The sequence below is a fragment of the Tribolium madens genome, unplaced genomic scaffold (assembly GCF_015345945.1).
Source record: "Tribolium madens isolate multiple individuals breed KSU strain unplaced genomic scaffold, Tmad_KSU_1.1 Scaffold_2;HRSCAF=44;Tcas5.2_LGX, whole genome shotgun sequence".
Classification (NCBI taxonomy): domain Eukaryota; kingdom Metazoa; phylum Arthropoda; class Insecta; order Coleoptera; family Tenebrionidae; genus Tribolium; species Tribolium madens.
Window position 1 is genome coordinate 5,153,977 of NW_025400995.1, and position 21,364 is coordinate 5,175,340.

The following is a 21,364-nucleotide window of genomic DNA, read 5'->3' on the forward strand; positions in this document are numbered from 1 at the left end:
TCTCTTTCGTTTTACCCTCCACTTTTCCTCACATTGACCTTCTAGTAATATTGATAAAAGTGTTTTCTATTTTTTTATTTCTTTTTATATTCCAATATAAATAAAAACGACATCCTATCCCCCGATGAATACCTAATTTCATCACGCAAACCTACAACGGCTATAATAAATTGACTCGGAAAAAACCTATTGGTATAAAAATTCACAATACGACGACGACGCACCCACACAATTCATGCAAAGATCGAAATTTTACCGTGAAATTATCATTGAAATATCGATTACTACAACAAATTCACATCAATGTGACCTGCCAGACCTCTATGACGTCAACTCGCAACATAAATGCCCCATTATCATACCAATTCGATTATTTTCTTACCCGGCTCTCACACCCCCAGTAAATCATGATAAATAAGGGACTATATTCTGTTCTAATAAACATACAAAAACAATAAAATTCTGAACTCTACAAGACATAATTATGCAATTATTTTAATCACATCAGCATTATTCATAAACAATTAATCACACAAAAACAAAAAATGGACCCGCTTTGCGTGCATTTTGTGTTGCATAACACATACATAGTAACAACAAATTAACAAAGGGAATATTTTTACTTCTATATCTGTACCGCAGGATAAAAGTGTACTAACTCCAAATTTCTTGAAAATTGGGTTTCCATAGATTTATGTATAATTTCTTCCCAGCCGTCTGGTGATAGTTAAGAATATAGGCATTTTTAAATGATCTTAACTCTAACTTAACGTAACGGTTTTTTTAAGTTTTTAATTTGATTTATCTCGTATTTGTGGTTTTGTGACTTAGTACACTTTTATTCTGGGGTACAGATATGAAAAATTATAACGCAAGAAGTGTTTTTGGTATTTTTTTTTGTTAAATTTTTGAAATTGTTTGGCCGGTAAAGCAGAGCCGTTACTTGTGATGAGTCTACCGGATGATAGGCGGCGCGCATGGCGTCTTCTCCTCCATTATCTGTACTGTTTCGGTTTTTTGTAGAATGATGAAAAACTAGTCGCGTCCGTTCTTCTGCATATTAAGAACGGGGGATAGAAACCAGTGCGCTTTCGCCTCTCATCCCTAGTTGGCTTGTATCGACTTTATCCAATCGGGGCGTTTGATAAGAATCTTATTTTTTTCGCTACCAACAGAGGGACTTACACCTGTCGTGTGACCGCGCAGGTAGCAACGCGTGAAAGTGTGAACCAAGCAACCAAGTGCGGGAACAGCAAAACAACGCGGGAGGATCGCGCGTTCGGCCGGTGGCCACAGAAAGATCGGTCATGGCCGCTACAAGTGTTGTAGTGCTCGACAGGGGCAACAACACCACATGTACCATTAACTTACACGGTATGCTTGCACTTCAATCAGATCCAACCATCATTACCCCATCTCCCATACACAAACCGCCCCCAAACAATAAAAACATAACCTCAGAGGCATTTTTTACAACTATGCTAAATTTACAGGTGCCACTGTTGTTTCCTGGAGAGTCAACAACCAAGAACAACTATTCGTTAGGTACGTCTCGCAAACACCGAATAAAACCAGAACTATCACAATTTTTTTACAGTAAGCAAGCAGTATTTGACGGCAAAAAAGCCATAAGGGGCGGAATCCCTTTCGTTTTTCGTAAGTAGTTTGACTCTAAAGTCAGAATTTGTAATAGAATTTACTTTTAGCTCAATTTGGCCCTTGGAATTTTGGTCCCCAGCACGGTTTTGCGAGAATTGTACGTTGGAATCTGGAGAAGCCTCCAGAGAGACTAGCAAGTGGCGATATTGAGGCCATTTTTTCTCTCATAGATTCTGATTTTACACGCGCCGTTTGGAGCTACCCGTAAGTTCCTTTTTTCACAATTTATATCTAGTAATCACAATCACCGCACATTTTTTGTTAAATTTTTATCACTTTTATAATAAACAACAAAATGAAGTTGTATAGCATTTGCTAGTTCTGTCAATCACAACCCTCTCGATTTTCGTGCGAAATTTAAATTTTTCAATTTTTTATTTTTTGCGCATGCGTAATTCCCTATTCATTTAATTAATTATTTCCATTTGTTACCAATTTTACCCTTTTATCCCTGTTTTGTCAGCAAATCAGTGTATGGTTGTATAAGATAAAATACGTTTTCTTGGATTTTTTAATGCTACATTACGTTGTTTCTATTTTAATTACCGTACTTTTAAGTGATGCACGTGATGGGATCTTACGTCAGGCATGCAACAAACAAACAATAACTTGCATATTAATTGATGTAATAAATGAAACGTATCATTAACATAATTCATCAAGTTGAAGAGTAGAAAATTGCATCTCTAGGAATTGTGCAATCAAAACTGCAATTGTAGTTTTCCTACAAATGTAAAAATAGAGAGAATAATAAATTTTCATGATTTTTCTGTTTATTTTGTTGCAAAGGTAGCAGTCATGTAACATAATTACGCTAATAATTTTTTTATTGTGTTAATATCTGAATAAAAAGCATCAATTGTCCCAAATTACATAATGAACAAAAGTGCTTTTTGTATGGAAACGATTATAAATTATAATGGATGTAGCAATTAGAAAACAAATATGCTACTAGAAAAACATAATATTGTTGATAATTTTAAGGAAGTATTAAGGTATGAATAAAAAATTAAGTCACGGTAAAGTGAACTACAAAACTATAATTACCATATATGCATTCGAATGAAGGTTGTGTTTCACTTATAGTTAGTTGATTGTGCTTGTACAAACAAACTAAGACTTGTACAAACTAGTAATGTATGAATTTTGTTTGTGCAGATTCCAATTGACGTACCGACTAATCCTGCGTGAGAAGGAGTTACATTCCAATATAGCCGTGTACAACCCAAGTAAAGAATCGACGTTTAGCTTTAACTTGTTGTTGCACACATATTTTAAAGTTCCTGACGTGCGTCGTTGCCAAATAACAGGTCTACAGGGTTGCACATACCTCGATAAGACAAGTAACGAAGGAGCTCTCTATCAAGAAACTCGCGACGTCGTAACAATCGGAGAATGGACTGATAGAATTTATCAAAATACACCACACGAACATATAATAACAAACGTTGTCTCAGGGCGTAAAATGCGCATACAAAAGTGCAATTTTCCCGACACCGTCATCTGGAATCCTTGGGTCGAACATGCCAAAGAGATGAACGATTTCGGTGACGACGAATATCCAAACATGGTTTGTGTCGAATCGGGACACGTATCGAGTCCTGTTATTTTATTGCCTGGCATGGGTTTTGAAGCCAGTCAAATTTTACAAGTAATGTGAATTTTTTTACCACGACTCAGCCGTCCAGCTGCTCCTAGTGGTCACTTCTTGTATTTTTTAATTTGAATACTGCGTATTGGTTAAGGAATACAAGGGGTTGGGAAAGAACGTGTGTTTGTTTGTATTCTGAAAGCAATAGTTTAGCTAAAGTTATTTTTTGAGTTGATGAATGTTGCGGGTTATGCCAACATTCCTGAAACATGTAGCCTTATGTCGTATACGACTGGAGTAGTTTTTTAGTTCTTTGTTCTTCTCGTGCAATAGTTGACGTGGAATTATACTTTTGATAGCTAACTTATTATATTTGTTAGTAAACAGCTATTAACTTTAAATAAATTATTATAATTAAAATGCATTGTTATTCCCTTTTGTGTATGCGCCCAGAGTTTGCTGCACTGCACTACAGGTTGCATACCCATCGGCCCGCTACTGACTAGTAAAAGTTTAATCTGCGGTCCGCTCCGCAGTTCACCAAGTAAAGTAAATTAAATAAAAAGACAACTGCCATTTTCAGAAATCAAGTATATACTCATCTCACTTTAACAGCATCAGGTTATTTAAAGTGGTTGTGTAACATGCATACTAATAATAGAATGTTCAGAATGGGAAAATTGTTTTGTCTTTAATCCTTTATTGTTTAAGGTCATTCTTGTATATCCTCTGAGGGATTTTCTTTGAATCTCCAAGAGCAAATGAAGTTTATATGTAAATGCTGAATAAAACCAGTGTGAATACTGACGTCACTTCTACATGAACCTCGACTCGTGAGAAAGTTGACGTGCAGTTTCAGATTGTTCCAACTAACAATGTATTTCTTATTCCATCTTTATTTTTTGCTCTTTTTCGGATTGAGAATGCATAATTGGTTATCCATCCGACGTAATTATTTGGGTTGCGTGCAGGGACATTTGGATGTTTTTGAGCCCATAAAAAACATCTTCTTCTAGCTTTCATTTTAGAAGTGCATTTTTGCGGGACTAGACGCTCCCACGGAATTTAATTGAATTATTGCAAGTGGCTGAGCGACAGAAAGATGTATATTGTCAACCGGTAAAGCGAATCAGTGTAGATTTTCACGGTCGGTTTTATTGATTATTGTTTTCATTTTGATCACGCTGCGGCGTTGTTTTAAGATTCTATTGACTTGAAAAAAGCGCAATTCTTCGCCTTGGCCTCAATTAACCTTGCGACGAGCGCAAAACTTTACAAATTGTCATCGGATTATTAATTCGCGCTTTTACAGTCGAGTCATAGCCCAAACTAATTTGTTTAGGTCAGTAAGCACTTATTTTGGTTTGACCACCCGGATCACTCCGGCGACACTGAGCACAGTGCCATACATCATTATGGTCTGGAATAGAAGAATTTGTTGACTTAAAATACCGTTAATTCTCAATAAACAACGACGTTTTTTTGGTGCATTAACTAAAAACCATTGTAGATTTTAACAAGTTTTTATGGTTGTTAGTTCTATGTAATATTTACAATGTGGTCTATATTGAAACGAGTAGACGAGTAATTCTCACACCTTCCTTTCTTTACAAATGTCATTTAGACGCCGTCGTCTTTGTTAAATAAAGTGAGCATCCTTGAACACAATTGTGTCTTTTGTGGCATAGCAATTTAGTCTGAATTGGAAGACGAAGATCGTGCTTAAAACTATTAAAAAGAGAATTGTATTAGCTGCCGAAGTACGTTATTAAAAATTAACAATGAAATTCTGAATTGAGTTATTCGCAATTGATACGATCTCAAATGTCGCGTAGAAATATGGATTTTTTGCAAGATTGGTATGAATGTAATTATAGATAATTAGAGGTAAATTCCCTTGTTAGCTAGTAATAGATGAGCAACGAGTAAGTTTTTAGCAGCGACAGATTCGAACGATGACAGGTCGTTAATGTACTCCTGAAGTTAAGATAAAATAATGTAATTAGGTAAAATACAGAGATAAATTGTTAGAGTTTAGTTTAAAAAAATGATGACTTCACCAATTTTCTTCTAGAAATAATTTGTTATATTCCGCAGAGCATTAATTTTATCATGTTCTTCATTCATGTTCTTCGCATTGTATACTTAGTAGTTATATAAATTAAAATAAATGAGCTTATAATTGAATCAATCAGATTTGTTAAGCTCAACGAGATTCAGTGGGAACCAATGGTATTTTTTCTTCACAAACATAATCAATAAAAGCTATTTATTATGTAGGCAATCAGAAGATACAATCATAATAATAAACCATCAGATACAAGTTACTAATCCCTCTGTTTTACTCAACCAATTTGCCAAATTGTATCTCCAAACTGCTACAGCTTAACCTTTGAATTTCAACTCGACCAGAAAAATGCTTCAAGCATTCGATATGGCACCGCATCAGAATAAATTCTTAGAAATTAAAGATACTACTTTTAACTGCATGATAAATCTATGCATGGGTTTATAAGATAATTGCCATTGTTGTATTTGTTTTTTACTTTACTCTATGTAAATAACACGATAACAGTCTTAATGTTTAAAAAATAATGGCATTCTGCATCGGATCAAAGTCAGTCGTTGGAAAACTTTGTGTTTCTAACATGGAACTGATATTTTGATAACAGTTCCTAAGAAGTTAAACACTTGTCTCCTGTTCAAGGTAAAATAAATCAACTTACAAAAAGACTACAAGAAAAGTTATCATTACAGCATGTTATTATTTAATCTAATGGAAATAAGTTGTCAATCACAATTTGCTTGATAAACTTTCAAGTATGAAGTATGTGTTCAAGTAGGCTTCATAATCTAACATAAATATTATAACACAGTTAATAGATCCGTAAAAAATTAATTGGATTACAATATTCGTCGCATAAATTAAATTGGTCATTAATTGCAAAGAGTATAACCCACCAAACATGTTACCAGTTTTTACGTCCACAATCATGAGGTGATTTTAGTAGCTGAACCACTTTTAACGTCCTGTGTATACACGAAGAAAGAATTCTTCGGAAACATACTAAATAATAAATAACACAAGTGGACGTTGTCTCTGTTTCTTATCGATTTTATTGACAATTCCCAATTTCCAACAAGACAACAAATAGCTAATTAACAACGAATGTACAAATATCAGTGATATAATTCCCAAAACATTTTCGTCAATTAGCAAAACTTTATTGTTTGTCAGCGCAAGATGGTTACTTTCTCTTGCATTCAGACTTATTTAAACAAGTTGTGTAACGAATGGGCCTAAGTGAGTCTTCAACTTGTCAGAACTTTGTCTTTGCATAATTAATCTAGAAGGGTAGTTTTGAGGGGCCAAAATATGATATGCGTCAATATGTGTTCCGGGATGCAGCGTGCGCATCGCGTTTGCCGTTTCGGCATGTTTTTGTCGGCAATCGCGGTTTGTACCGATGTATTTTCCCAATTGGCAGAGGTTAAACGGTGACCTGCGGTCCGGTCAATTGCAGGTGGGCTGGTTAGGCCACTGTCTACAGCGCAGGCTGGTTTAGCCCTCACGTGGTCGTCGTTCGAAATCGCACTAACGTCGAACATGTCACCCGATCGAGCCTGGTGTGGTGGTGTGTAGTGCTTCTTTTGGGGTCTACGAACTTGGAGATCATTTGCCACCACCTCGTGCAGGTCACGTCAACAATCACCTCTCCGCGCTACTGACCAACTACCTGCCACTGGTTCCTACCTGATAACAGGCGCGCTTTTCAGTAAGTTCAGCCAAAACCGGCGATTATCCATCGAAAAATCGATTGCGAATCACATTACGGCCGTATTGCACTCAGTTCACAATTTACAACAATAGCCGGACAAATTAACACTGATTTATTTGACCAGAGACAATTAAAAGGACGCCGGCAATCAAACACAATATACAGCCACAAAACTTTAAAAAAAAGCAAAAACTTGAAATAAAATTACAACGATGATTAAATTCTTTATTAATAAGAACCATACGTTTTATATACGTTTTATCTCCAATCGATCTAATCATGTCAAATTATTGTATGTCTTATTTGTAATCTTTTACAATGATCAGACATAAAAACTCGATAATTTCACTTATCAAATTATAAAAGACCGACAAGACAATAGGTTTTGGTTTTTTAATGGCAATCTATATTAAGGCTCGTTTTAGATAAAACCATCCACCTGCATATCATTCGTTGTGTGAGTTTTCTCAGAACAGATAATTCCAAACTTGGACTAAATTTATAATTAGGATTCTTTTCGGAAAACACTATAGAATAGCATTTTCCGTCTTGATTTACACAAACACGTAAATTTGTTATAATTAAAGCAGTCATTTAAAAGTCTTGGAGATGTTTTGAAAACAATAAGAACTTGCTTATTTAAGATAACAATCTAAAAAATTCATTATGTTAATTGAGCATAGCTCCTTGAGAACATATTTGGAAAATAATGGACATGCGTGTAAGCAAATATTTTAACTGATTTCAATGATTAAATGGAAAAAGTTGTGTAATTAAAGTGTGTCACAATTATAAAAACTGTGTTCTAAGTTGTTCTGATATTGCGAGGTACGATATAGCATAAAATGTAATGTATAATACCTAATGAACAATTATACACACTTTAGAAAAAACCTTTTATATGTACCCCGTGTTTTGTTTCGACACCTACCAACAACTTTTCAGCACTCAATTTCAGAGCCGAATGCAGAATAAAATAATCTATACATTTATAGAATTTAAATCGACGATCTCAAAGCAAAAAATCTTAAATTTATAATTCCTATCGCAAATAAAAAATTGATCTTTGAAATTATACCAAACCTCTTTTCAATAGTGCAATTTTTTGAAACCATCATAACTTGAATACCCGACTCGAATTTCACATTATGTATATTGCTATAAAAAGTCAATTGTTTATTAAGTTGACGCTTCTATTTATTTAATTAAATGTTTTTCGTTTTACTTTGGCGTCAAATTTATCTTCATTAAATATGCATACAATTTCACGTTTCAGTGGTTTTATGAATTGTTTTTAATGGTGAAGCGAATAAAGGAGGAAATAATCATTTTAACCTGTAATTAGTTATTGATAGCAGTATACAATAGCATTTTGCTAATCATAAAATTCGCATTCGCATTATTACTATACAATTCAAGGATTGCTATCCTTCCATTAACAAATCAGCATTAAACTCCGAAACTGAAACATTCCTAAATGCAGTTAAAATTTTCTCTGAGTATAATATTTAGAGACTGAAGAGAACGGTTGAGCAGTCGAGATAATAAGTTTCGTTTACTCAGGTTTTATGACTTCCAAGAGCAAGAAGACAAATAATTATGTTTTGTTCGTTTGTTTAATAATAATTTTACGATGATTGTTTGGTCGGCTTTAAAAGAATTATCATCCGGAAATTCCTCACAGCGTTCATTGCGTCATGTCAAAACCATCCCAATGTCCATTTCTACTTTCTATACATTGGGGAAATTCAAAATCTGATATATTTACCTACACGCGTTTCCTACCGGTTGTTACGCAATTTATTATTATAAAGAGAAATGTTGCTGATTAGTAGCTGTGCAGAATTACAATGGATTAGTTGTGTGTCGATATGTCATGTCAATTTTGATTCTTCATTTGCAGATTTTTGGTTAAGACAATGATAGAAACATGGAAGAAAAACTGTTCTTTGAAACAGCTATCGCTCGAACATGACGAACCAATCACATTTGTTGTTTCACAAGTAAGTAAAAGTAATTATTTCAGACGCACGTTCAAGGGTGAATTTCAGTGGCAAAAAGAGCAAAAACCTAGTGCTATATATCTGGTCTATCGCTGGATTATCGCTGTTTTCTTCTTCACGACTTTCGTAATCTCCATCTGCGATTTGAAGCATCCCGACGCCGACTCGTCGTTCAAAGCCAAATGGTTGATTTACTTGACAAATTGGGGTTACACCACTTGCACCTTACAATCTCTGATAAGTGCTATCATCCTGTCAATTTGTGTGTTGGCGCCTCGCTTGCGAAGCCGTCCCAACCTGCAATCTTCAACCCTGAAATTTTACAAGTTCTACTGGGTGTTGAACGTGATTGCTACTGACATCGCATTTGGGATAACTATACTGTACTGGTCTTTAATTTACGATGGTGGGTTAGTGGGCTGAGTCCTCTTGGGTTTAATGAGAGGTTCTTGCAGAAAAAGTCATGGACTTCGACGCGATGAATTTTTTTGTTCACGCTAATAATTCCGTGTTGATGATGATAGATCTGTTTGTTGTGGCGCATCCGATTCGGCTGCTTCACTGCTGCTACCCTGTCGTGTTTGGAATATGTTACGCAGTATTTAGTGTCATTTTTTACGCAGCGGGAGGCATCAGCAGGTGAGACCGAGTGATGATCGAATTTACGTCTTAGTTAATCGCTTCTAGAGAGGGGCAAGTTTATATCTACAATATCCTAGACTGGCGAAAACCGGGAACTACGACAGTGATTTGTCTCGCTGTCGTCGGGTTTATTGTTATTGTACATATTACTTGTTGGGGATTACATAAATTCAGAATTTGGATGCATTCAAAATGGGTTCCGCAAACTGGAACCCATCACTGTCATAAATTAAATAAAGAAGAAAAAGACCAGATGGGAGCTTATGTTAATGAAGGAATTGCAAATGACATGGTCTAAGTCATCTAGATATAATGTTGCTCACATAATTTAATTGAGAATATAGCACTGTATTAGATATATTACCTGAGATATAGTATGCGTAAGATGTTTTGTACGGAATGTAATAGTTGAAAATAAATTGATTTATTGCGAATTCAATATTTTGATTTGTGGCGATTTAGGGAGACGTGGGTGAACCAGATTGGTTAATTACATTGTCGTTTTTCGAACTTAACGGTAGGTGGAAACAGGGACGGTCTGAGCTTTCAAAGTGCCCAAGGTAAATCGCCAAACCAGGAAGCCGACATAAGGTCACATTGGAGTTTTTTAAATTATCAACTAAAAGAAACCGATAATATGCTTTCAGTTTTTTAAACATTAGTTTCATAAGACTAACTTGTAACACAAATCCAAGTTTAAGAAGCGATCAACGAAAGGTTTACCCTCTTTGTGTCAATAGTTTTTATATATAACAAAGACTTTTCAAATTCCATATTTCTATTTTATGATGTTGCAAAATTAATTTTAGATTCACAGGCTACTCTGATCGGAAATTGAACTGAAGCATTTTCTGTCACAATAAAAGTGTTATCCGAAGGAAGAGTAAGAAATCAATTAGTGACAGTTGATAAGTGGTATTTTAAAATTATCTTTGGGTTTGTTATGATCTTATCAAAAGAAATGAACGCACAAATTTCTGTTTATATTCTCAGATTTGGAGGAGTGTAGAAAAATAGTTTTTTCAGCAAGTTTTTGTCAATTTTGAAGCTTTAAGGTATCGGTCTTTTACGTTACGCTCTGCAGACTAATAAAAAATTGGGGAATAACCACCGGCGGGGATTTAAGTCTCGGGGACCGTTAGCCTGCTAACCTGATTAATTAGCTTTGTCAAATAAATTTGTAATGATATTTAATTTGTATAATAAATATTTATAAGTTTGAGTGTTATTTTATTGTTTAGATATGTGTTTGTTGTTGGCGGTGTGAAGTGCATTTTAGCCAAATTATGTTGCTGATGAGTGTTTAGAATCCGGTCATAGGTGTAAGAATGGTGAATAGAGAATACCAGTTTTAATTAAAAAAAGTAAATGGTTAGAATGCAAAAATAATCTGACCGTGGTGTTAGTGTCAGAAGCAGCGAGTGTTTGAGGCCGAGACCGAGAAGCTGGTTGGCAGTTGAACAATCAAAGAAGCAAGAGTCAACACAGGCAACTCGGTCAACATCAAGAGTCGAGAGTAGAGGAGTAGAGCTTGCGTCTCTTGTTGGAATTGGTATTGGATTCAGCTCCGGTCTGTGTGTACGTGTAGTCGTCCGTGGTCGAGGTCTCGAATTTGCAGTGTTGTTTGTGCGAGAAAGAAGCGCTGAAGCGCTCACTTATGTTCTAACCGCGACAGAGGTGCAATCAACGAGTTGACCTCTGTCCGGAGCGGCGATTGGAAGCGTTTTGGTGGTTCTGGGTTCTGGCGCGGCTGCGGAGGTGATATCGCAAATCCGTGGCCGGAGGAGGAAGAGGAGGAACCGGAGCAAGGGCAACGGCAGTGCCAACTGCCGGGGGAGCGGTAGGCGGTTGACTGTCGTAGAGGCGCTGCAACCGGCGCTGCCTTGCCTTGCCTTGCCTTGCCTTAGCAACAGAACCAGAGATGCAGCGGCAGCGGCCAGACCCAGAACTGCACCAGTGATCATTGATGCGGAGTGCATGTGCTGGCCGCGATCTCGTCTCGCGGCGCATCCTTGAACCGTCCGGAGCCGACGCCGCGGCTGCCGCCGCCGCCGCCGCAGCCCGGACGGACATGATGGTCTACCCCGACCCCCAGTGGACCTGCTCCGCCACGGCGCCCATGGTCCAGCTCTACGACGACGTCGGATATCGCGGTGAGTACTGACTATCAAAAGACTTCAACGTGCGATCACCACACTAACCCCAGACGACAAAAACCAACAACAATTTCGCCCAGACTGTAACTTGTACCATTAAACCTTTAAAAACTGGCTCCGTGCAGACACGCTCATGCCTCAGATGGCCCGCTCGACCGCTCATGCCTCTACAAATATGTCAACGACATTCGCGATCCCGATCACAAGAACCAGATCATTATCTTCGCTCGCATATGACATCCCGTTACTCACATTTCACCCATTAATTTCTAGTAAACGTCGTCGAAGCTCTACAAGAATTTTGGCAAATGAAACAGGCCAGAGGTGCCGACCTCCGCAATGGAGCTCTCGTCATCTACGAATCTGTACCCTCCAATGCCCAGCCCTACGTTTGCTACGTCACCCTTCCCGGAGGCTCCTGCTTCGGAAGCTTCCAGGTTAGTCACACACAAACTTTGGGGCAAATGTTCATTCTATCATTGTTTCACGTTGAAAGTGAAAAGTGCGCACTTGCCCCTGCGCCCTCGTTTAAAATCAATTGAAACACTTAATCGGTCGTCAATTACAGAATTGTCCCACAAAAGCGGAAGCCCGTCGCAGCGCCGCGAAGATCGCCCTGATGAACTCTGTCTTTAACGAGCACCCATCTCGCCGTATTTCGGACGATTTTATCGAAAAGGCGGTGGCTGAGGCTCGCAATTCGTTCAAGGGCGATCCGGAGGAAGCAGACAATCCGAACACCGGTATAGGGGCGTTCCGGTTTATGTTAGAGTCAAACAAAGGACGCACCATGCTGGAGTTTCAGGAGTTGATGACTGTGTTTCAGTTGTTGCACTGGAACGGCAGTTTAAAGGCGATGAGGGAGCGACAGTGCAGTCGACAAGAGGTGGTTGCGCATTACTCGAATAGGGCTTTAGACGACGATATGCGCTCCCAGATGGCTTTAGATTGGATTGCGAGAGAACAGGAATGTGCTGGCTCCCTTAGGAGGGAGTTGAATCAAGCCGAGAGAGAGTTGGAATCGGCGAGGCTTGCAGGACGCGAATTACGATTCCCCAAAGAGAAAAAGGATATTTTGATCCTTGCTCATACACAAGTCAACGTCAGTTAATATCGCTTTGCTTGCGTTTTGTACGTTATATGTTAAGTTTTTTGTGAGACTGTTTTTGTTATGATAAGTAAATTATTGAATGTTTCGTGTTGATATTGTAAAATAGGAGTTCTCATCTCAAGTATCCTTTTAAAGATCTCTTGCTTTATTGATATTTAGGCCGGTTCTAATATGTCCATTTGGAGACCGACTGACCACAATTTTAAGTGAGTCTCCGTAGAGGAAAAAATTGCGCCACACAAAAACCTGATTCCATTTTGGGAATTGCCTACTAAAGGTATACAGGACGCTTACATACTTTTCAACTCACTTTGCTTCAGACTCACGTCTCATTTTAACAAACCGTAATTATACGACTACTTCATTTCGTCAATAATTCACTTAATGGGAACTGGTTTTTGAGATTTTTTTTATTATATTTAGCTATTGCTGAATTTACAAGCTATCATTTTGACTGATTATTGCTGTTGCCTCTATATAGTGCTAACTATTTTATTATTTTAATTATTCAAATAAATTTTTTAATCATACCAGATGTTTTACTTATAACGCGCCATTCCTGTTTTACTCTTCAAACCATTTTTCCAAACGGGTCAACGACCATTTAAAAGCCAGTAGTAATCTATGGATAATAATCAATTCAACTAACACCCACTTTTCAAATTATGACCCAAAACGTATATCTACACCAACAAAGACCAAACATACCTCACCTATATCCAACACTATGCTACACAAACATAAATAATACTCTGCCTGCTCCTTCATAAATAACTAAAACTTCATTCTTTCTTTACATTTGAACATTTGGAGCTTTTTCAACAGGAATAAGTTAAAAAAAATTGAGGACATCGAAATTAAATCGATTTTTGAGACGATTAGTAAGCTATCAAACTTTATGAGATAACAAAATTATTGCATTATTAAAAAGCTTTTACAAACATTTTTTACGACTGTAATTATAATTATTGAGACAACTTACTTCGAGAAAATGATTACTGGTTTTTACATCGATGCACGAGCAAAATTTTATAGTTTAATTTTATACCACTCGTGTTTTGTCGATGAGTCGATGACGCATATTTTGTATGCTTTTATTAAAAAATCGGAATGGAATATGGGGTAAGAGGAAAAGGTTCATATAATTTAAACTCCTATTAAATTAAGTGTATGTTTTTATTTTATCATACATCAAACTAAAAATAAACGTTGTCAACACAGTAATAAGCTGAAATAATTTATCGAGTTAAATTTTTATTTAAATTATGATCCTGATCGAACATGACATTTATGGCTTTTAGAGTTTTGTCCCCTGACTAGGCCCCGTTATTTCAATATCGAGCCCACGTTTCCACCTCATTAAAAATTAGTCATCGTTTAAATAAATTTTTGAAGTGTTTGGTTTGAAATAAATTGATTTTTTGGAGATTATAGATTGTAACTATGCAATTTGAGTGCGACTGTGTATTGTTGGTTATCTAGATTTGACGGTAACGCCCTCATACGTCACTTCGGTTGTAACAATTTTGTGATGATCCGCCCCCTACGATCTCGTTATTGCAATTAAATACCGTCAAACGGGTGAATGTCGTTGAATGCTGAAAGGCAGATTAAGTTAAGGGGTTGATTTTTGTTAATTTCGATTGGGAATAAGTTGTTTATGTTAGATATTGTTTGTTGTATGTAAATAGTGTTGTCTGATTGAAAGGATGTTGTAAACGAATGACGGTTGTGATTGTTTATATTCGCCGTATACTAATCAGAGTAATGTGCCCTTACTTTTTTGGCTAGTGATAACGAATTTTCAGTCATTTGGCATGGTTATAGTGCAACAATGACCGTCGACTTCAACGATTATTTTTGGGTGAGTGTCATCTAACCTAAACGAGGAAGTTCTATTGACGTCTCAACTCCTAATCTAATTAAGATTATTATTATCCGATTTTTGTGACTTAGGGCGAGAAGAACAATGGATTCGATGTTTTATACCATAACATGAAATATGGCCTAGTTGCTAGTAAAGATCTTGCCGAATTACTCAGAGAACGGTAAGAGTCCCTATTTTGTGAGCAGCAATTTACTAATTTTCGCGTCATCAGATCAAACATTGAAGAAAACAACTCGAAACTACTTGCCAAGTTTGCCAAGCAAGCAGGAAGTTGTTGTAATCAAGGCACTTTTGCTCCATTATGGCAGGTCTTGAAGACCTCAGCGGAGCGTCTTTCGGCGCTCCACATGCAAATGGTGCAAAAAGTCTCGGATTTAGTGAAGGAAGTGAACAAATATGCAGAGGAATTACACAAAAAGCACAAGACTGTCAAGGAGGATGAATCTGGGACTCTGGAGTCAGTCCAAGCCATGCAAAATGTAACATTAATGGTACAAAAATGCAAAGACACCTACACTCAGCGGGGACAGGAATTAGATAAACTGCGTAAAGATAACGCTAGTCCTAAAGAGATAGAAAAAGCTGAATTGAAGATGAAAAAATCGCAGGAAGAGTACAAATCCTACGTTGAAAAATATACAGTTATCAAAGATGACTTTGAGAAAAAAATGTCAGTCACTTGTAAGAATTTTCAAGAACTGGAAGTCACTCATTTAGGCCATATGAAGGAATTCTTGAATTCGTATGCAGAGGTCGTGGAATGGACACATGAACAAATGGGAAAAGTCCACAAAGAATTCAGACAGCAGTGTCTTGAACTGACCGTGGATCAGTTGCTTGAACAGTTCGTTCGCAACAAATCCACGGGACTTGAAAGGCCAGGTAAATATTTATATTCGCAACGTTGGCGCATTTTATTACCGTAATTTGACTCAAACAAAAGCATTGTTATATGACGGGCTTAGAATTTATTTGGAACAAACAGAAATTTAAGAGTAATTGAAACAAACAAGAAATACAATACTGCGAATTTAGAAGTGTTTTATAAACACACGGAATAGAGGAATAAAAAGATTCTCCAAGAACATACTTATACACGGTATCAGTTATTTTTCTAGCCTTTATTATTATGAAACGAAACCAAAATGTTAGAACAGATATAGACTTTATCTTCTTGAGAACCCCAGAATGTTGCAGTACTATAGGTTTATCAATATATTGTGTTACACATATGTATTTTTTCAAAACAGAAAAAAATAAGCTTCTTAAATACTGCAGAACCTCTATAATCCGAACCAATTATTGAAACAGGTTATCCGAATTATCAGTTCTTCAGATATCCAAATTATTATTTTTTTAATTAAAATAAATAAACAACTGAAATATATATTTGTCAATGTTTTTTTTTGTATGTGAATTCTTTCAGATTGGATTTACTATTCCTAGTAATAAATATTAACTAAATTTTTAATTTGTTAATTTTTTTTTTTTTTTTTTTGTTTTTAAAACAATGTATACTTAAAAGTCTTATTGTGAATAAATGCGGTTAAATAGATCACAATAAAAAATACTGTTATCATCTGTGATTTTTAAATTAATTTGACAACATTGCGCCAGAAGTCGGGCCCCAGAGGAAAATGCCATATAAGGTAAGATGCCAGGAACATGTTAAAAAAAATGTTAAAAAAATTTTATCTAGAAAAATTTCGAAGTTATGAGGGTTTAAAGTTTGCACTTTGACTGTATTTATTTCTCTTGGAAAAATAATTTTCCAAGTTTTTTTGCTATAGGCTATTAAAAGAGAAAACAAGGACGCTGTATCCTAAATTGTAACTCTATTCAAAGTTATTTGTGGCTTTTATTGGCAAAATTTTTGTCCCTTTACTAAATAATTGTAAAATAACATATACAAGATCATCAGTATCCTGAAATAGACATAAAAAATGTCAAATGTCAAAATTTTTTGACAGATAGAATTTTTTAAACATTTTTTCATGTTCCTGGTATCTTACCTTACTTGAAAATTTTCTCTGGGGCGCGAGTTCTGGCACACCCTGTATTGAAATGATACAATAATAACACTACACATTTTATCCTTTGTAAAATTTTAATAGATTCTGTTGTTTCTGAGTGTGCTGATTACGAATATGAACTACTTTTTCTTATATCACGTACCATTTTTTTTATTAATATTTTTTTAAGGAATTGTCATAACAAAAATACGTTTAACTAACGCGTACGGAATAAAATTAATATTGTTTTATTCATTTGCGTGATAATGACACGATAAGTGTACTTGTTATTCCTTAATTCTCAAAATAATAAAGAAATAGTGCCAATTTAAAAGTATTAATTTTTTTGTAATTACGACTTACGAACATCAACCACTTAGGACTTATTATTAATTTCCGCGTATAAGTCAAAATAAAATAGAGTGAGCTGGTCCACAGATGCAAATGCAAACTATGACAATTTTGCTAGTAAGTTAACTATAACTGAAAAAACTGATGGGATTGTCTTCAAGTCGTTTTAATTTTCTCGAAAACTTTAAGTCGCTTGATTATGATTAAATTCTGGAAGAAGTGTTACAATGTTAAACCGCTATGGGGGTTATACTTCATCAATGAAGATTCATTTTCTTTATTTCTATCTTGATTTTTTTCCCGATAACTTGGGAGTATAAAAAGCTATTTGTTCAGAATATTGCTACATTAGAAAAAAAAATTCAAGAACGATGGAATTTGAGCATATTAACTAAATATTGTTGGTTTTTAATAAGAGAAACATTAAAAGATCAGTAGGAATGTGAAACTTTATTACGTAAATTCTAAGAATAATTGTAATTCTTAAAATAATAAAAGTGTCAAAAGTTACTTATGGTATTTTAATAAACTTACGTGATATAACAAAACAGATGTCGATTCCGCAGACCTTATTTTAATATACATACCACTTTTTAAGGACATTACAAAGTTTTAAATTTGTTGTGCAATTGTAATTGAAGAAAGAAATGTGGTTACTTACGATTTAAATGTTTTTTAATTTTAACAGATCTTAGTATTTGTTCTTGTTGTATGATTAATTGATTAACGAAGAAGTTTGTTATATTTTTCAAATGGATAAAAATGTGTTACGCTGTATGCTGAAGTTGCTATGAAAAGTCAAGAATTATGTATTCTGGGTGGCGTTTCTCTCTTTATAGACCTTGTAATTAAATGAAACCTTTAAATTGTCTACTTTAACTGTTGACAATTGTCAATCGTCGTTCCTTATTCGTTACCGTTGACGTAAAATAATTGAAAAAGTTTAGTAGTTGATTAGTTTTCGTGTTGTTATCGGTGGGTAACGTTTGGTTTTGTTGAAGGTATAGTTGATATAGAGGAGGCGCTGATGTCGCCCACACAAGACTCCGAGAGTTCGAAACCATCAAAGCGCGAAGGTAATGGCAATAGTGACCAGTCCGTGCCAACACATGCCAAAACTTCCCGCCGTACAACTTCCCTCCTCAATCTCTTCATGTCTAACTCCCAGGGTACGTGTCAGTTTCCTGGTCGCTGTAGCACTGTTTGACCCGGGCAAGGGTTGTGTTTTCAGGATCACGCGAGAGCCGAGCCGGCCCATGCAGCGCCCCATCGAGTCCGACAAGTCCGGAAGGGGACCAACAGCTGACACGACACTCCCACCGTGGATCTAAGTGTAACTTAACTTCTTCTATAATAGATGTCCTGCATGTCTGGCGTCGGCTCGAGCTGTTATTTTTTTAATCGAACGGTGGCGGTTATTGTCATCTTTTCACAGATTCTATGCTTGTATCACTATCACTGTGCTGTTGGGCTTTTAGCAGGTAGCAGACCCGGATTTTCTTACGTACCCTGATACATCTGCACGTTTTTTACTGTTTAAACCTGGCTGTGTTGGCAAGGCATAGCACGCTATATACCCCCTCTCAACCATTGCTTACACTTACATTGACTCATCATTCATATATTCGTCCATAACATTGTCAGACAGTTGACTCACATAACGTTGTTGTAGGGTTTTTACGTAGTAGGCGCGAAAAAGCTAAACAAAAGAAATCCAAAAAGAAAGTTAAGGATAATGTTGATACTCAAAGCAATAAAGAAGAGAAATCAGACATGTAAGTTTTCAGTTACGTTACTTTTTTGTATTATACCCGTATTCATTACTTAGGGAGGAAAAAGACGAATCTCAACGAACTCAACCAGCACCAGAGCCAACTGCTCCAGAATTGGACGAGGATGGATATGTTATAAGACCAAATGTTCCTCATAATTGGAATAATGAAAAAGGGAGTTTTTACTCTTCATCTGACTCTGATACTGGTAAATTTGTTACCCAGTGACTTTACTTAAGCTGACTTAACGATTTGGTAGATGACGAACGCGAACGTAAAATCCATGTCGAAATAAAGCCTTTAAATAATGGTTCTGCACCTATGTCAGCTTCAGTAGATGAATTGCGAGCAACAGTAGAAAATCTCTATTTATCACCAACTGGAGGTGCTTACGGCCGTCGCGGTTCTAATTTAGATAACCAAGATTTAGCAATGAAACGCTCCCAATCAGTCTCCCAACAACTCGGCAAACCTAGTAGTGACCTATTAGGTTTAAATTTTGTCCAAAGTCCCAACGCATCAAATTCCTCTACACCAACAAGCTCCCATCCTTACGCTCCATTACAGAGCCCTTCTCAGTTGGCGTTAAACTCGCCAACACTTTCAGCATCTTCGCGATATGCTGACTTAGGTGACTTGTTGTCTGAGGATGGTGAAGCTGCATCTGGAGGTGTCACCAAGCAGCCTTTGCGTCAAACTCCAACGCCTACTTCGGGCTACATGTCGATTCCTAGACCGCCATCTCGTCGGTCTGATCCTTCGCGACATATTAATCAAAGTAATATTTCACGAGCTGATAGTATTAGTAGTCTGGAATTTCGCACTGCTTGTGTTCCTGTTGGGGTCTCAAGAGGACCTTCACCACTTACTATTGGCATGGCTGATACAATTCCATTAGCGGTTGCGTTCCACGAAATTGTTCATTCGTACTTCCGAGGAGCAGATGAGACTAGGTACAAAGAGACAATTTGGTAACTATTGACTTAAAAATAATTGTAGATGTCAAGTGAAAATGTCGGGTGAGATGATGTTGTCATTCCCAGCCGGTATTGTTACAATTCTCGCGAATAATCCAAATCCGGCTAAATTAGTTTTTCGAGTGAAAAACACCCAAAGGCTTATAAATATACTACCTAATAAGCAACTAGTGGCTATGTAAGACCGATTGTTGTTTTGCTTTGTAATATATAAATTTCTTTGAAGTGATAATGGACAATCATCAACTGATAATTTAGTTTTGGAATTTAATATGTCCGCTTTAAGTGCATTGTTAAAAAAGCAATCGGAACAAAATCCTAGCGCCTCCTATTTCAATGTAGACATATTAAAATACCAAGTGAGTAACATTTCTTTTGGTGGTTAATCGCATATTTGATTGGATTTGGTTCAGATTAAAGCTAAGCCTGGCGCGAATTCGTGCCCATTTCAACTTGTGGCCTATTGGAAATGTACAAGTTCACATACAGATTTAAAGGTGGATTACAAATACAATTCGCATTCCATGAGTTCTCCTACTCCGTTACTCAATGTAACTGTAGCAGTCCCTGTCGATGGTGGTGTGAAAAATCACCAATTAAAACCTGCGGCTCAATGGTATTTACTGGAATTATTTCGGTAGGTATCCATTTTAAGTTTTCACATTTCAGGTTGGCTGATTCAAATCGTGCGATTTGGAAGTTTACCGAATTATCTCAACATTCGGAGAATCATGGCGTCGGGTCGATGTTAGCTCGTTTCGAATTAGAAAACGGTCCCACTAATCCGGCGACGATTTCAGCCTCATTCAATTGTGAAGGTACCACACTTTCAGGAATTGAATTTCAGCTAGTTGGGACGGGGTATCGGCTATCTCTAGTCAAAAGACGCTTTATATCCGGAAAATATATTTGTGATGGTGATTTGAAGTATAGCTCGGGTACGGGAACACCGTCCACTGGATCTGCTGCTGCGAGCACGGTCTCTTCGACCGGTGATCCAAACTGCTAGCATTCCCACATATCACACGTGCAATATGTGCATATATAACTTTTAAATTTGTATGTCAACTATTTTTATTTATGACTATTTCCATGTTATATAGCATATATTATATATAGTTTATGAAGCTATTTTATAATCAATAAAGATTTTGTAAAGGAGTTACTGCTTTTTTATTAATGTTTGAATCGGCCGAGTCGTAGTGACCGATGTCACGTGACTTCAAGTTGCACATCTCTGTGGCGACGGTCAGTGACTAAAATTTCAATTTCAGTTCCTAAAAAGGCACTAAATCCTTCTTTTTGTTTTGTACCAATTTCTAGAGAATTTCTTTAATAAGTAAACGTATATTAAGTTTTACATGATCATATTGTTTTTTAGGGTAGTAATTTTAGTTTTTTGTTTGATGTTTCACATTTCGTG

The 21,364-nt window shown here is 36.5% G+C and overlaps 4 protein-coding genes across 7 annotated transcripts; all 4 read left to right on the plus strand.

The window, feature by feature from the left end:
• The first annotated feature begins 994 nt into the window (after positions 1 to 994).
• Positions 995 to 3,670, plus strand: LOC123006402 (glucose-6-phosphate 1-epimerase). Its single transcript, XM_044400852.1, has 5 exons — positions 995 to 1,374; positions 1,494 to 1,545; positions 1,598 to 1,656; positions 1,707 to 1,863; positions 2,818 to 3,670. Exons 1-5 carry the CDS (start codon positions 1,308 to 1,310, stop codon positions 3,317 to 3,319), a joined length of 837 nt encoding a protein of 278 aa, XP_044256787.1. The 5' UTR covers positions 995 to 1,307; the 3' UTR covers positions 3,320 to 3,670.
• A 2,208-nt stretch (positions 3,671 to 5,878) lies between these two features.
• LOC123006547 (protein rolling stone-like) lies at positions 5,879 to 10,108 on the plus strand. Of its 3 annotated transcripts, none has more exons than XM_044401115.1 (5): positions 5,879 to 5,957; positions 8,933 to 9,032; positions 9,081 to 9,438; positions 9,488 to 9,671; positions 9,720 to 10,108. In XM_044401115.1, the coding sequence occupies exons 2-5, from the start codon at positions 8,949 to 8,951 to the stop codon at positions 9,970 to 9,972; spliced, it is 879 nt and encodes a 292-aa protein (XP_044257050.1). In that variant the 5' UTR covers positions 5,879 to 5,957; positions 8,933 to 8,948; the 3' UTR covers positions 9,973 to 10,108. The 3 variants fall into 3 exon arrangements, with proteins under 3 accessions (XP_044257050.1, XP_044257049.1, XP_044257048.1); XM_044401114.1 differs by lacking the exon at positions 5,879 to 5,957 and adding an exon at positions 6,756 to 7,026; XM_044401113.1 differs by lacking the exon at positions 5,879 to 5,957 and having other exon boundaries at positions 8,718 to 9,032.
• Positions 10,109 to 11,188: 1,080 nt separating this feature from the next.
• LOC123006546 (protein limb expression 1 homolog) lies at positions 11,189 to 13,471 on the plus strand. Its single transcript, XM_044401112.1, has 3 exons — positions 11,189 to 11,827; positions 12,104 to 12,267; positions 12,399 to 13,471. Exons 1-3 carry the CDS (start codon positions 11,641 to 11,643, stop codon positions 12,939 to 12,941), a joined length of 894 nt encoding a protein of 297 aa, XP_044257047.1. The 5' UTR covers positions 11,189 to 11,640; the 3' UTR covers positions 12,942 to 13,471.
• Positions 13,472 to 14,469: 998 nt separating this feature from the next.
• Positions 14,470 to 21,102, plus strand: LOC123006439 (F-BAR domain only protein 2). Of its 2 annotated transcripts, XM_044400912.1 has the most exons (12): positions 14,470 to 14,805; positions 14,898 to 14,989; positions 15,041 to 15,711; positions 18,194 to 18,361; positions 18,424 to 18,525; positions 18,865 to 18,967; positions 19,021 to 19,172; positions 19,224 to 19,917; positions 19,964 to 20,119; positions 20,168 to 20,300; positions 20,355 to 20,557; positions 20,611 to 21,102. In XM_044400912.1, exons 1-12 carry the CDS (start codon positions 14,776 to 14,778, stop codon positions 20,948 to 20,950), a joined length of 2,844 nt encoding a protein of 947 aa, XP_044256847.1. In that variant the 5' UTR covers positions 14,470 to 14,775; the 3' UTR covers positions 20,951 to 21,102. The 2 variants fall into 2 exon arrangements, with proteins under 2 accessions (XP_044256847.1, XP_044256848.1); XM_044400913.1 differs by lacking the exon at positions 18,424 to 18,525 and having other exon boundaries at positions 14,471 to 14,805; positions 18,194 to 18,268.
• The last annotated feature ends 262 nt before the right edge of the window (positions 21,103 to 21,364 follow it).